The following is a 15,426-nucleotide window of genomic DNA, read 5'->3' as shown; positions in this document are numbered from 1 at the left end:
ACATGAAATTAACCTTAGACATGAGTCTAAAGGCACACAGCCTTTCTTGTTCTCTAACATCTCTGCTGTGTTCACAAAGCCGTAATGTTCAAGGCATTTACAAGGGAAGGATGATCAAGAGGGAAGCTTCTGTGAGACCACAGGCTTCTGCGCCAAGTAGCTCTAACACTATGCATGATCTCTTCTCTGGCTTTTTAGTAATTTAAAATGTGCAGAGCCAGTACACTGTATTTCACTCCCAATGTTTTGAACAGTCCATTCATTTGAAGATCCTAAAATATGAAGATTCTGAGGGCCACAAATGTTCAAAGTACATACTTTGATAACAATTTAATGCATTTGTTTCAACCTTTAGATACTATTTTTTCCACTAAACTTTGTAGGATGCTAAAAAGCACTTCCATTTGTTATCATTTCTTTTCAATGGGATATGCTTTTTCCATAATGTTGAGATTAGTCAATGCTGAGGTACAGGAATCATCAAGATTTATTTTTTCTGTTATACCCCAAATTGCTTTGCAGTAACATATAAGTCATTAGAGCTCAAAACTTATTTTGAAGAACTTTATTTGACATTTGTAGATGCCACCCAGACAAATAAGAATTTGATGTTTCCATCGCCTTCTCCTGTGACACACACCTGTGTGTCTGCAGAAGCCTTTCAAACTATCCTCTTAAAAACCAAGGGTTCAACAAATAACCTGCCTCTTAGAAAAGACCTATATTCTCTGCTGAAACCACAGTAGAAGAGTCAAACACGAAGAAAAGTGCCAGAGTCTGCTCTTTGCAGTAGAGTATTTTCCACAGCACTGCCCTGGGGGCTTCTCTGTGACAGACCCTGGGGCGCCCTGGGCAGAGGCTGCAGCCATCCATGGCCCTTTCCTCCTCCATCCCCACAGGCCAACAGCTGCTGTTTGCAGGCTCAGGGAAGGTGTGAGCCCAGTCAGAACTGGTTCCCAATCACCACCCCATGCTCTGCTCCATGGCAATGCCCTGCGCTGTCCTCTTCTGGCCAAGACACCAATAATCACCTTAATACCCAAGAAGCTCTTAGTGAGGCTTCTGCCACAAATGCCTTGTCAATGGTTATTGGATAACATGTGGAAAAAATAACAGCTGGCAGATGATTCAGTCATAATCCCACAACCACAGGGCTAGATCAAGAGATGCAATTTGGGGAGCTCTGACATACCTGTGTGCTGTTGCTGATCACAGCTATGAAAAATTACATAAAAAATAATTAATTTAGTGCTTTGCTTACATCTGCATTTAAAAAAACTTCTAAGAAACCAACAATAAATTCTGTATATTCTGGTAGAAATCTCACAGTGGGTACAGAAGGTGAATTCATTCTATTTACATTCTCAGTTTTTTCACTGGTTTCTCAAATGTTCCCTGACTGTCAGCTGAGTAAATTATTTGTATCTGGCACCAGAATCTAATTTCACATTTAAAGAATGGATTTTAGCACTGCACTTGCAAATTCTAAAACTAATCACATTTAACAGTGAGGATGTTTTTAAGCAATGACTTGTCCTTACTATACTTGGAAAAATGTATTTGGGTCTTTTCCAAGTCTTAAAATTTCTGGGCTAAAAGTACTTTTATTTCTGTCCACACTTCTTTGCATAGCAAGACACAAATAAAGAGGTTTACGTCTCACAAAGCAGTAATTAGGAGGCAGAGGTAAACAACCAGTAGGATTGGAAAATGTTTGTAGAATAATTGGGGAAAGAAAAATAATCTGGATTTTTGTTTTGTTGTCAGCTCCACAGTACAGTCTTATATGCAGGAGGGGAAACGGTTTTCTAACCTGCTTATTGCATTGCTGCATGACATGATGCTTGTCTTGTCAAAAAATGTTCAGTGATAATGGAAATGAAGGGAAAGGTTTCAATGAAATATTGCTTCAGATATCATGAATATTCACTTGTTTAAGAAAATGCCTGAAAAAGAACCATGCAGTCCCTGTATTCCTCTGTTACCCCCAGTTTCATACAAAGGTTGACTCGGTTGGCTTCATGTGGTGAGGTGATAAAGGCAGAGGCATCCTGAAATAGAGAAGCCAGGTTTGATACCTGTACTCCTGAAGTACTGGAAGCTGAGACTACATCAGAGGCCAGTTCTTTCTTTATTTTTTTATTTTATTTTATTTTTTCCATTTGTGTTACCAGTAAGGCAGCTGCACGGCTTGAGACTGTGGAAGCTCCTCTAGATGTGCAACCCAATCAAAGCCAGTATTTCTCAGGTGGTAGTTTGTGCTGCAGAAGTCCAGCTGCCAGGGACAGAAGTCAGTACAGGAACTGAGGCAGTGCTTGCTTGGCTTTCCAGCAAAGGAAGCAGTAACTAATTCAAAGGTTTTTCTGTAACCTGTGAATGTTTCTGATAGGCAGCAACCAGTCCAAAAGGGAACTTCAGCTGAAAGCAATACTGCAGCTGGCATGGAGACCCCAGCTGGTCTGAGTAAGCTCCTCAATTCTGTACCATTGCCATGAATTAAAATAGCACTATTTGGAGTTCATAGGTATTGGATGTTCTGGTGAACACCCGGTTTTTGTTATTTCCAGACTGGAAGGTGAAGGCTTAAATTCCAGCACAGAAAAGCAAATTATTTGAAATAAGGTGTTTTCAGTGAAGGGATGGAAGCTCTACCAAGAAGCAATTTAGAGTGCTGTAAAGCCAGCTTAGTCCCTATGTGCTTGTAGACAGAGGTGTTTGTATACCTCTGCCTCTAGTACAAACAGTTTATTTGCAGATTTGTCAGTATTACTAAATCCCTGCACAGGAAGAGAACACATTTTAGCATCCTTAGTTTTTACAGTCTGTTTCCTGTCACACACTGGGACTTCCCATGGGTGGGCTGCTTTGGCAAAGGAGAAACAGCAGCATGATTGCAGCAAAATAAACTGCTAATCTGAGTTGAAACTACAGAAAATATCTTTAGTGTTTAGATGGAAGGAAGTTTGCTGTTTCAGTGGACTGTTTATCCCTGCAGTCTTTGACTCTTGGTGCTGGGATGGTGTGTGATTGCAGAATCAGGGGGCACGTTCAGCTGTAATGCATAATAGGACTCAGCCAGGACACAGCTGAGAGATCTATCTCTTGCTGCAGCTTAGTAGGTAGAATAGAACAGGGAAAGCCCTGCAAAAGGTGACGGCGGGGGGTAGGGGGGGTGTTTGAGGAAAATAGAAATAAATGAGCAAGAAAAACCTCACAGGAATTAACAGAACCCCACCTAGAAGTTCTCTTTCTTCCCTGTTCTTCAAGGAATCACCCCTTTAATGGAAAGGAAACTGGGGACATGCTTTCTGTAGCCATGCAGCTGTAAGGGTAAAAGGACCCTTGGGAAGAGAACACAGAAGAGAAGAATGCTGAGGAGGACTGAGACATTGAGGGGAAAGGAGGCTGTTAAACATTTTTCTCAGGAACTAGCAAGTGTATATGGATAAATGCAGGCACCTGGAGAATGCACACAAGCAAAGGGAGACATTTCATCTAAAGCAGGCAGTGCTAAAATATTCTTCTACCCAGGGAAGTATTCTTTTTTTCAGTTTCTTAGAACTACAAAGTTAATGATTTTTTACAAACCCAAGTCAATAGAGCAGGGTTTTTTTTCTGAAAGGCAAGAGATTAAAGTCATCTGGGCAGGGAATCTGTTGCAGTGAGGGAGTCATGAGGAATTAACCTAGACAAATTTTGAAAGAGGAATTTGGAGGCTTTTCTCTGAGGTCTCACTGAGCTTGTAACAACACCTACAGTCTCATAGGGATTGTCTGGGACTGTCTGAGCATATGGTGAAGGAACATCAAAGTCAAGTACATGTTTGATCTATGTCAGCACTAACAGATTATGGTCTTTCAATTGCAGAAGGGTGGCACTGGTGTCTCTAGGCTTTGTTGCTACTGATCTCACAGATAAGGTGGGAGAAGACTGTGTGGTAGTGAATGACACATGCAAGTCTTTCAGGGCTGATCCAGCAATCATCTTGCATTAATCTTCAGGGTTTCCGGCTCTTCTACAGATTATAGTAAATTCTTAGGCTTTAATACTCAGGGTATTTTTAATATTGCTGGTGTGACAAGCAGCTGAGTTTTATGGTCTGATTCATAAAATGATTGAGATAAGATATTTTTCACCAGAGCAGAACTTTGTTTCTGATATTATAATTAATTATCCACAGATTCGAGGGACTCTTTTAACTTCTCTGTGCCTCAGTTTCTCATGAATTGAGGGGAACACATGGAGTTTTTAACATTGTGTAGCAGTGTCCAGAGCTCTGGACCTCTGCAAATGGAAGCCAGTAGAAAGAAAATTGCACAGAACAGCCCTATTGTTACTAGGATTTATATAAGACATGTTATAATCCACTGAAGTATTCCACCCATCAGATTTTATGGGGAGTTTTCATTGTTTGTGAAACTGAGATGCAGAGACAACATGAGCAAATCCTTCTTCTCTCTGTACTGATCTCAGAATTTTTCTTCTGCAATCAATCTGGGAGAACAGTGTGTAATCTTCTGGCATACAAATTGTCCTTATATATGCATATATACACAGATAAAATGTCTGAAATGTTTGCATACATAGAGTAAAAGGCCTTTCCTTTGCTTAGGAATCTCAGACTCCTTTGTTTTCCTGTGTCTTGCCATGTCTGCAGTGTTTTCTAAGACTGACCTGCAAAGATGCAGCCGCCTGTCACTCACCAGCTGGGCTGCTCGGAGACACTGAGGGACGTGGGCTAAATGTTAGGTGGGGATAGAGAACAGAGTGTCCTTGCTGCTCTGGCCAGGTTAATACCAAGATTCACTGTCCAGGCAGTGTGCCAGGGTTCGTGCTGTTGGTCAGCTTTTTGAACATCGACTGATTTTTAAATATTTTATTTATTTATTTATTTATTCATTCATTTATTTGTGTATTTTCATTATGACAGCCTCTGAGTGAGCATCAGCTGGTAAGGTCCACGTTACTGCTGCCAAGGCTTGTATTCACACTGGGGATTAAAAATTGAGTGTTTTCAAATTTTTATGATATTTTCTTGACTGCGTTGGGTTAGTGGCTGAACCTGACATTCTTAGAAGTATTTTCTAGCTTAAACAATCCTAGGACTCTATGAAAAGAAATGTACAAGGTTTTGTCTGAATGTCTTAATTTTCTGAAATTAATTTAATTAATTTATGATCCATTTTGCTCTGTACCTTGAAGAGTCTGAAGACCCATTTTAGGTAAGAGGAAATCAGAAGCAGAGGAGAGCTGCAGCTCCATGTCTCATCCTTTAACTCCCATGGGGACTTTGTGGGTTACCACCTCCTCCAAGCAGACACCATTACCTAAGCTTGATGTGTTTCTTTGGCATATTTAGTCTGGGTTATAGGGAAAGACATATTTAGACCATCAGCTATAAGGTCAAAGTTAAAAAGGGTACTGAGAGTCACAGATTATTCACTAATCTGACTGTTCAGCCCAGCTCCAGATGTAAGCTGTGTTCCCAACTCTGCTTATGTCCTTAGGGCACACTTTGGATCACAACTTCATAAAACATACTTTAAAGAAATGTGTATGGGGTTTTAAAGGAGAGCTTAATAGCTGCGTCTACTCTGTAAATAAGGGATTTTGACCTTTATGGCTCTCAGAAGACACTTCTAACAAGGTCTTAAACTTCCCTAACTTAAAAGTGAAAAGTGCCTTAGTCACCTTTCGGTAAAGGTACAGAATGGTCCTGAGTGGCTGCAGCCACTGGCACACTGCTGTCCTTGCAAGAAGGTTAAGAGGAGCCTGAATGAATGACAACAAAGCAGATGAAAGTCTCAGTTTCAGCTGGACAAGCCCACGTTCATTAACTGGCTATTTTGCCTAGCTCATTTATTATGAATTCTAACAGCCATCCCAAGTGGGAGAAACACCTGTGATCGGGTGTCAGTTCTCAGAGAGCTCCCTCTAGCAGAGTCCTGCCTGTCACAAGCTGGGCAAACCACCAGCACTGCTGTCACGGTGAGAAGCCTCTGGATAACATCTCAGCTTCCCGTCAGGGCTTGCTGGATCAGTGTGGTCATAAATAGGAAGGGAAACACGTATTAAGTATCCTTTTCCTTTCTTGTCCTTCCCTCCTGGCATTTGGCTGGCAGCTATGTGATTTTAGAATAAAAGTAATTTTTGTTGTTTATTGATTTTTTTTTCAATTAAATCCTGTAAATCTGACTTGAACCCAGGGCAGGACTTCTCTGGTACCTGTGCTGCATCTATGGGGGTTCATAGGGTTGAAGGTCAGCTCTAGGATCAGCTCTGGGAGGCCTGATAGACCTCATATGAACCCCCCTCCAGGGGACTTAGCTTGAGTGAAGGCTTCTCTCTGGCTGTGTTAGCCATCTTGAATAAGAGTTCCCAAATTCTAGCTATGGTCACAAGCAGTCTGCAGGAACAAAATGAAATATCTCAAAAGCTAATCTAAAATATGTTGGTTTCTGAAGCAACATTGGCAGTATAGCTATAGATTTATATAGTCACTTTCTTGAGCTGGATTAATTTATAATCTGGACCTTAAAAATAATTTGAAAATGGTAAATACTTTCTATTTTAAAGCTGATTATTTTAATGTTCTCTGTAAGCAACTGCCTCTTAGACATTTGCTAGAAGTTTTTAATTTTGTATTTCTTCGTTTATTGAATATGTTGACATATTCTTGACATTGGAGTTGTTGAAGAGTTTCCATATGAGATATGTAAACACATGCTCTGTGTAGGCAGGGTCTTCATATTTCACAGAAAACTATGACAGTCCTATTCTTGGGCTGAGATTTTTTCCACTGATGGAAAAACAGAACAGCACTGTTCTGAAGCTGTTGTTTAGCAAACAAAACTAACCTGGAGCCTAAAAATATGCATTGCATTTCCAGAGAGCCAGTAAGCCTGCCAAGGTAACCATTTTGTGATAGAAACCAAGGCAATACTGCAATGGTTGTACTTCTTGGGGCTATCACAGTTACTTACAAAATCCATACCAGTGAAATAGGGTACTTACTGGAAGATCAGATCATACCATAGTTGTCTTGTGAATCACTCAATTTTTTACTCCCTCTGCTGTCGTATCACCTGTCATACCTGAGTGTGGGAGGTTCTTGGGTCCAGGACCATCCTCTTAAATAGTGGCTTGACCAATACACCTTCCAGGACATAGCCATTGTTACTGATGGAGCCCCCAAAATACTAACTATCTTCATCATTATATAAATTATATCTGTCTTATTTAGTAGTATCTATACAGTTGATGGCATCTAATTGCTTAATATATAATAATAGCATCTATTAGTATATAATAATAGTATCTACTAGTATTTAGCATCTACCAAGTATCTGTAGTAATAGTATCTATTACTATTACTTGTAGTTAGATTTTGCTTATTTCCACATTGAGATCAGTACATGCTATCACTCTTTATACCAGCAAACCTAAATTGGATTTCAACCTAACTTGTGTTACAGTAGTATTGGTATAAGACTATAAAGACTGAAATCAATGGCTAACTAACTTAGTTAGCTATGGTGTTTTTCTCAATAAAGCCTATTCCACAGATTTGCTGACTTCTGCTAAGAAGGAAAATCCAGATATTTTATAGCCCAGGACTGGACTTCACTCATGAGGACATGATAAGTATCATATTAGAATTATAGATGTATGTCTATATTTAATCTTATATTTACAGAATATTTAAAGAATAGCACTTAAATTTTTTTCCTTTTATTTTTTTTTTAAAGTAGCAGTACATCTGCAGTAATGCAAACCTTTTTTCTACAGTGCCTGGTAGTGATCTCTTAGCAACTAAGTCCCATCAGACTAGTTTTGATATTCTTATTCTTGTTGAATTACCATAGTCTAATTAAAATTTAGCTAGATCATGCAATAAGGTATTACTAAGAAAGATTATATTGGAACATGGCCTAAAATAACAAAAAGAATCATACTTTATACCCTGTTAAATTATGAGCTCTCCATTGTTTTAATAAGATGGTCCTTAGTCACAATACAATTTGTTCAAATAAAATCCTGAAATTCAGACAACCACATAAGTATCTGTGTTAAAAATTGAAGAACTTGGTTATAGCTGCGTAAAAGTGACTAAATCCAGGTTAAGCCAATATAAAACTTAACTCTTTATATCTTTGTATTTTATTGCTTGTGAGAGCTGAAGACAGGTGACTCAAACCTTTACTACTTTTCAAAGGGCACTGGCATTTTCAGTATATATTTAAAGATTAAATGAAACAATATATTGAATTTTTTGGCTATGTTTCAAATTTGTGAGGAAAAGCTGAGGAGGCATCTTCATTATAGGTCATGTCAGACTTAAATTGACTCATCTCTCAAAGATATCAATAATAGTGTCTTGATAGAGAAAAAAAAGTCTGGATGACATGAATGCTGCTGAATGCTGCTGAATCACACTCCTCTGGGCAACGGTTTTCTGTGCATCAGAATTGAGAAAATGCCATCCCCATTATTGTGGGATGGTGAAACTGATATTACACAAATTCTGAGCCATTTGAAAAACTAGAAGTATCTCTGTCCTTTAGAAAATTTCCCTTGCCTTGAGATGTAACTAATATCCAGCCTGCAATTGATTTGCATACAAATATAGCAATTTTGTCAGGTTTGTCTTCCCAGAAACTTAATTTAGAGATTTTCTATTAATACCAGATACTTCACTATAGGCTTTTCTTCCTACTGTATTTGGCTCCCTGCCACCCCTCAGTTTGCAGACACCCATTCCAGCTGCCACTAGCCAGAGGAAGAAGCCAACAGACATAAATAAATATTTGCTATCCTTGACAAAACCTTTGAAGAAGGCCCCCACCTTGATTAGAGATGTGTTTCCCAAGGGGTAAATAGATTCAGGAAAATATCCTACACTGTATAAATACATCATCTTAATATCATTCCTCTGTGAATCTTTGGTCACAGCTTCTTATATAGTTGATGGAAGTTTAACTCTTAGAAAAAGTTAAATATATTGTCAAACAAAGCCATCAACTAAGTCTGGGTTGCAGGATATTTATTCCTAGGGATGATGCACAAATCAGAAATAAGGTGACCTCGTTGCAGTCCTAGAGGAAATAAAAGCAAATGTGCTGTGAAACAGCTTTCTACTTCCCACTTCCCACAGAAGTGCCTAAAGTGGTTCAGTTCTTGGGGAAGTCTGGGGGGCAACAGCACAAGTGCTTCCCTATTACAGCACACAGGCTGTAGCAGGGACCAGAAGAGGCTATTTCTGATACACTTTTGGAACAGAGGAGACAGAAAACAATAAATATTTGATTTATTTTCTAATGTTGCCTATCTGAATTTTTCCAAAATCAGCCTGTGTCAGAGCTACATTAAGAGCTTAAAACTCTGAATAGCCTTCAGCATGAGAAGGAACTTACAGACCTAAGGGTCCACCCAGTTTTTTAAATCCCTGCTTGGATTATGGGGTTGCAATCAGTGCACATAGGATTGAGGAATATCCTGAGGATTGGAAACTTCTCTTATTCTGTCAAATGTTTGTGCTGTTCAAGAAAACAGATGAGTGTTTGTATTGAACAGATCTCCCTTGTTTGGAACAGAAGAAACAGCTCAACTGCAGAGCGCGCTGCCTCCTCGGCCCTCCTCCACCACCCATGTTCCCACCACCGTTCTTCAGACACAGCTGGAGCACTGTAAGTCCGGCCTAAAAGACTCTCTGCTTTCACATGACTTTTAATGTATGACAAAGACTGAAGCATCCTCTCAAGCATTGCTTTGTGGTGTCATTCAGCAAACCCTCCTGGCTCTGATGTTATGGCTCTGTTAGGACAATCAACATCCCAGACTGAAGCTTTAAGTAAATTTCAAATAGATCAAGGAATAAGGCTGGGTTTGTTCAGGCAGTTAATTCAATTAACTTAATGTGTTTTCCCTGCTCTATTTTGGGACTTTCTTAGAATAAGGCAATCCTGAACTAAAGGAAATGGCAATGCAATAAATCAAGTAAGGACAGAAAGGAAATTTACTATTCTGCCCAATGATTTCAGGGTGTAGATTACATATATTTCCTGTTTTGCATCACATTTGCCTTACCCAGTAGGTGAAATGAAGGTCCTGAAATCCTGTTATGAAATCTATTCCCAGCATTTCAGTTTGCAGTAAGACAGATATGTGTGAGTTGCTGATAATGGAGTTTCACTTACCCACCTATGCACAAATCTGCTCTGTGTGACACATGTCCATAACATATCCAATGTACAGGACACAATGGATACATAATATAGCAGTTTGCCCAATGACTCTTACTGACAGGGTCTGTTAACTCCAATATATCTTCCATTCCAATTTTTAAGATTTTTTTTATGCCCTCTCAGTAATTCCTATTCTTAATTCTACTATCCATGCACCACATACAAATACTGCAATTACTGCTAGCGTTATGTAAATAATGATTAGTAAGATCTGACAAGAACTAACCCAAGAAAAAGCACAGTGTAAAATCCTCCACTGCCTTTAGAGAGATCAGAATTGAATTTAGGGTGCTATTCTCTCCAGAGAATATGGTTGCCTCTGCTTGTCTCATCACCTCCCCTGCCTGTGCCTTGATTTCCACAGAAAGGAGACCCAGAGACAAGATCTCTCTAGAAATGTGGTGTACTCCTTCAGTGAGGATCAGGCTGGGACCAGGTCTCTTGAGATTTCTGCAAGCAGCCCAGAGGGTAACCTGAGCATAAAATCACCCTTCACAGCATCTCCCCCATAAAAACATGACATAAAACAAAGTAGTTGTGAGCAGGATGGAAGCCGTGTGAATTGACTATGAGCAGTTTGTGCTTTGGAGTCTGTAGTCAGAGCTTTTCTGGAGTGGCCTTTCACGTGGAAGCTGAAGATCGGTTGTGTTAATCCACTGTTTCTGGCTCAGTGTTCATGTGTTTCCAGGGAAGATCACTTTTGTCACAAGACATAAATAAGGCATTTTACTCATGAAAGTTTAATTTTGAAGTTAAAAGATCAGACATCCATTCATCATTTAAGGCATCAGCTCTGATCTGCAGTGAATGAATGTCTGTGGGTTATTATCTTCTGGAGCAAAGTTCATGCTGCCTATGCCCTCCCTGAGTGTAATCTCTATTATTAGAGCAAAGACACTATTCTTGGAGAGGAGCTGCTACTTGCAAAGTGGGACAGAGAGAGCAGGGTCAGCCCTAAGAATAGGCCAGGGTCCCACTCTGGCTCAGAGGTGTACGCGCAGCCCAGCTGCGATGTGCCTCTCAGAGGAGGAGGAGCAGGGAGAGGAGGAGGAGCTGTGGGACAGGATGCTATGCTGAAGTGCTAATGTTCAAATATTCATGAAGAGAACCTTCTGACAAACCCTAGGGTTCTTCCTAAGGGAGTGAATAAACTCTTGAGACTGTAGTATGTGGTGGCTGGATTTTTATGGGTTTCTCCAACAGGCTCTGTGTGGCTACACGTTCACTCATATGTTTTATGTTTGGTAGAAGCTGCTTGATGTGGATATGGAAGAGCTGTGCCATGAGCTCCAGATAATACAGGCTTCCTCTCTGTCTGAATCACACTGTCCTGCAGGGCCTCCTGGCCCCCAGGTGAGTGATGCATTTGTGATTAAACCACATCATTCTCTCACATTCTCCAAGATCCTTATAAAGCTATGAAACATTTGGAAATGCTTTTTACAACTTAATGAACATACCAACCTTTGGCTTATTTCATTTTGATATGACTCTGCATAAATCATGTAGGCTTTTTACCCTGTGTTCTCACCCCTGCCTTGCATACTCCAGTCTATTTCAAGCTCACCCTTCGTTTTTGTGAAGTTTTACAGTGGGTAACACCCATCAAAAATCCTGGAGGTGTCATCACTCCTTTCAGAGGCTCTTGGTCAGTTTTTTCTTTGCTTTAGACTCTGTTGTCCTTTCATGTGTGGACAAGAGCCTGTGGGGTGGATGCACAAGAGATGCAGTGGACTGGAATGTTAGGGGAGTGCATCCCTGAGAAGGCAAATACCTGCAGTAAACAGCAGAGACAAGGAGGGGCTTCAGCAGGGAAGTCGGGTGGGTTTCAGGAGGTAAGGGATCTCCTAGCTTGATCGGCAACATCTCTGTCTCAGACTTGCTGGATAACCTTGGACTAGTCTTTTTGACCTGACACCTCATTTTCTCAAATTTATACTTTCAGAAATCTTCAGAGGAAGGTCAGAAATCTTAGAATCACAGAATAGGTATAGTTGGAAGGGGCCTTTAAAGGTCAACCAGTCCAACATCCCCCTCTAATAAACAGGACATTTTCAACTAGGTCAGGTTGCTCAGAGCCCTATCCAACCTGCCCATCTTCTGAGAAAACAGACCACCTTTAGGGGGAAGGTTTTTATGAAAATCCCAGTTTCTCCTGGGGCACAGGCAGTCCCAATCTATGTGCTGTGCCTGGTTCTTTGGGACAGTGATTTTCCTCAAGGCCCTTGGGTGCCAGTTCATTACAATACAGCTAATAGCAGACATGGCATGGGGCCTTTGCTGCAGCAAGGCTGTGACTGAGGCTTTGGCAGCCTGAGATTTTAACAAGCACCCAAATACTACTTAAAAATTATGGACAGTACATCAAAGTAAAGTTTCAGTTATGCATCAAAAAGCTTATCTTTAATTATTTTGAAGTCAGTAGTTCAGAAGGTATTTGTAAGTAGCCTAAAAGTTGCAAGGTGAAAGCCACAAAGTTTTCTTTTCATAGAATCATTGAATGGTTTGGGTTGGGAGAGATCTTAAAGGTCATCTAGTTTGAATGCCCCAAGAACCTTGTCTTTCTTGTTCTCCCATTTTGTCTTTGCTGACATGCAGGATAAGGCAGGTGCATTTAGCATGAGAAATGGCGAGGTGCAGCAAGAAGCGATGGGAAGTGTTTCTCCAGTCCTGTATTAAGAAAAGTAGTCTCTGCATTATGAAACAGCCTTGTAGTGTGGCTGGCCATGATCCAGAGCCACCATATATGTGAAAGAAGCAGTTCTTATTTCAGTCTTTGCTAGACTGTCTTTTTTTTTTTTAATATTCTCTTAATACTGTCCCTGTCTTAAACTGGAAGAACAGGGATGTTAATTCTATTGTTTTACAACATCACTTGCTATAAATAATATTTATCTTGCAACCAAATGACCTATGATGCCTCTAAGAACATTTTTAAATAGAGCAGACTGGCAGACTTTAGCACAACAGCAGACAGTAAGAGTGGGTATAACATGGCTTTGGAATTTTTAATTATAAATTACAGGACTGTGTCTTGTAAAGGGACACTGTTAGATCCAGCTGTCCTCTGGGCAATACATTTGGGACAATGGATGCCTGAAAAGAATACTACCATTACAAAAAGACATTTGCTAAGTACTTCTGAATTCTTTTCTGCTGTAGCTTTCATGGCCTTCAGAGGTGTTGCAAAAGCTCATACTGTTGACTCACAGCTGAATTTTAACAGTTTTTCATAAGAAGGAGAATTAGATTTATAATGACATAACTCAGAGTATAATTTCTCCCATGTTTAGCCTAAGGTAAAATGGAAGGAATAAGGTAAAATTTGTCTCTGACTCTAATAGGGTACATTCTGATTTATACTACTGAAAATGTAAAATAACTCTACTGACTAAAATAGTTGGAGGAATTTGCATTTGATGGTACATTTTGCTCCTATTCTTGTACAATTTGCATTACATTTTGGACAGTATGACAGCCAGAACCCAAACTTGGAGTGAGTGATTTTTATTGTGAATCTAATGCTTCTCTGATGCAGGCTTGTGGGATTTTTTTCCTTAGTCATTCAAAAATAAAAGGTGGTCTCTGAACTGAAGCATTCTAAAAACAGAACTGTTTTTCTGAATTTTTTTTTTGAGACAGAGTTCAAGGTCTCCCTGGATTAAGAAGTCTCCTGACAGAAGAATCAGCCTCATTTGAGAGAAAGAAATATGTTCAGGATTTAAAAGTGGTGGCAATCCTACCTATCCATCCCACCCTGCAGAGACTGCATTTTTTATGCTACTTCCTTTACCACCCCTTTGGTTGACCTCCTTTGACAGCTGATGTGGTGTCTCTGGGTCTTTGTTGTTGCTAATTCTTCAGGACTGTGATAACTTCTCATCTTTCCTTTGCCCCAGGCTTGTTTTTCTTGCTGGTCCTCTTCATCTATGAGGTGCCCTGGGCTTCCCATGTCAGTCCAACTCTCCTGCCTGGCGTTCAGGAGTGACACAGACCTGGTATTTAGAGGCCACATTCAAACATGTCACCCAACACCTCAGACTTATGGGTTCACACTGTTCCCAGGAAACACCTATAGGGTCAAGGGCTAAGGGAAGACAGCCAGCAGTGCTTCCTTACTAATGCAATTTATTATTAGCATTCACTTTTCTTCGTAGGGTCCACAAGGAATTCCTGGTATAATGGGACCAAAAGGGGAGAAGGTAAGTGTCTATTGTTGTGGAGCTTGGTATGTTTTTCAGGGACAAAGAAAGAGGGGAGGGTGTTCACTTTTTTCCTTGTCTGTTTAGTGAACAGTGAGCCTTATGAATGGGGGGTTTTGCTTTAATTTGAATATAAAGCTATGAATTGCTTCAAAGCTGTAATTTAAATCTTCATTTTTCAGTGTTCCTTTTCAGTCTTGAGATATTTTCATGGCTTCTTATGATAGCTCCACCTGTTTATGGTATGCATTAAGAAAGCAGTGCAGGTGCACAAGTCAGCAAACTTACTGATTCAAAAGCCTTTGAGCTTCCTAACCCTCTGGGAGTATGTGAGAAGCAGAGCTCATACAGTGTGAAAGTTTGGGGCAGCTCAGGTGTTAAAACTGGCCTATATGCTTAGTTATGTTTTCAGCTCCATAATGATGCCTAAAGAACTTTGTACCTAAAGCTGGGCACACAGTTACATGCTTTGTTATACAAAGTGATGACTGTAGTTTTAGGGCTGAGAACACAGGAAAGACCAAGGAGTTCTGATACAGTAATTCTTGTCATTTTACCTCTGTAAGCAAAGTCTTGAGCACAAAGATATTCCCAGTGTTTTGGCAGGGGGTGGGGGCGGGGGGGTGGGGGGGGTGATATGTGAGATGGGAGGGGGTGTTGTTGTTTGTTTGTGTGTTTGTCTTTAATATAAATGCATTGATGCATTGACTTATGAGCCACTGTACTTCATGTGGAGGGTATAAGACTAACATTTTCCTTTTTCTGGCAGGGGGAAATTGGCAGGCCAGGAAGAAAGGTATGAACAAAGGTGCTGTCTTAGAAGTCCACTGAATAGTTGATAGATGACAGCTGCCAGAGAGGGGTGCAGGCAACAGTTGATTAAAAATTAGCTAATGTTGAGGTTAAAGCTATTTGTGCTGCTCTGACTAGTACCCAGGGTGGATGGCAGGGAACTCCAGGGGCAGGGCTGGAGAGCTGCC

General features: G+C 40.3%; 1 protein-coding gene across 2 annotated transcripts in view; it reads left to right on the top strand.

Moving 5' to 3' along the window:
• COLQ (collagen like tail subunit of asymmetric acetylcholinesterase) overlaps positions 1 to 15,426 on the top strand; it is a 37,395-nt gene that overhangs the window by 1,034 nt on the left and 20,935 nt on the right. Inside the window, exons 2-5 of one of the 2 annotated variants that reach the window (XM_071560116.1) lie at positions 9,574 to 9,686; positions 11,496 to 11,597; positions 14,402 to 14,446; positions 15,216 to 15,242. In XM_071560116.1, the coding sequence (XP_071416217.1) occupies positions 9,574 to 9,686; positions 11,496 to 11,597; positions 14,402 to 14,446; positions 15,216 to 15,242 (287 nt within the window). The remainder of the gene's footprint in view (positions 1 to 9,573; positions 9,687 to 11,495; positions 11,598 to 14,401; positions 14,447 to 15,215; positions 15,243 to 15,426) is intronic. The other variant, XM_071560117.1, reaches the window with a different exon arrangement.

This window comes from Pithys albifrons, chromosome 7 (genome assembly GCF_047495875.1).
Source record: "Pithys albifrons albifrons isolate INPA30051 chromosome 7, PitAlb_v1, whole genome shotgun sequence".
Taxonomy (NCBI): domain Eukaryota; kingdom Metazoa; phylum Chordata; class Aves; order Passeriformes; family Thamnophilidae; genus Pithys; species Pithys albifrons.
The sequence above is the reverse complement of the archived record's forward strand: the minus strand, read 5'-3'. Positions and strand labels throughout refer to the sequence as shown.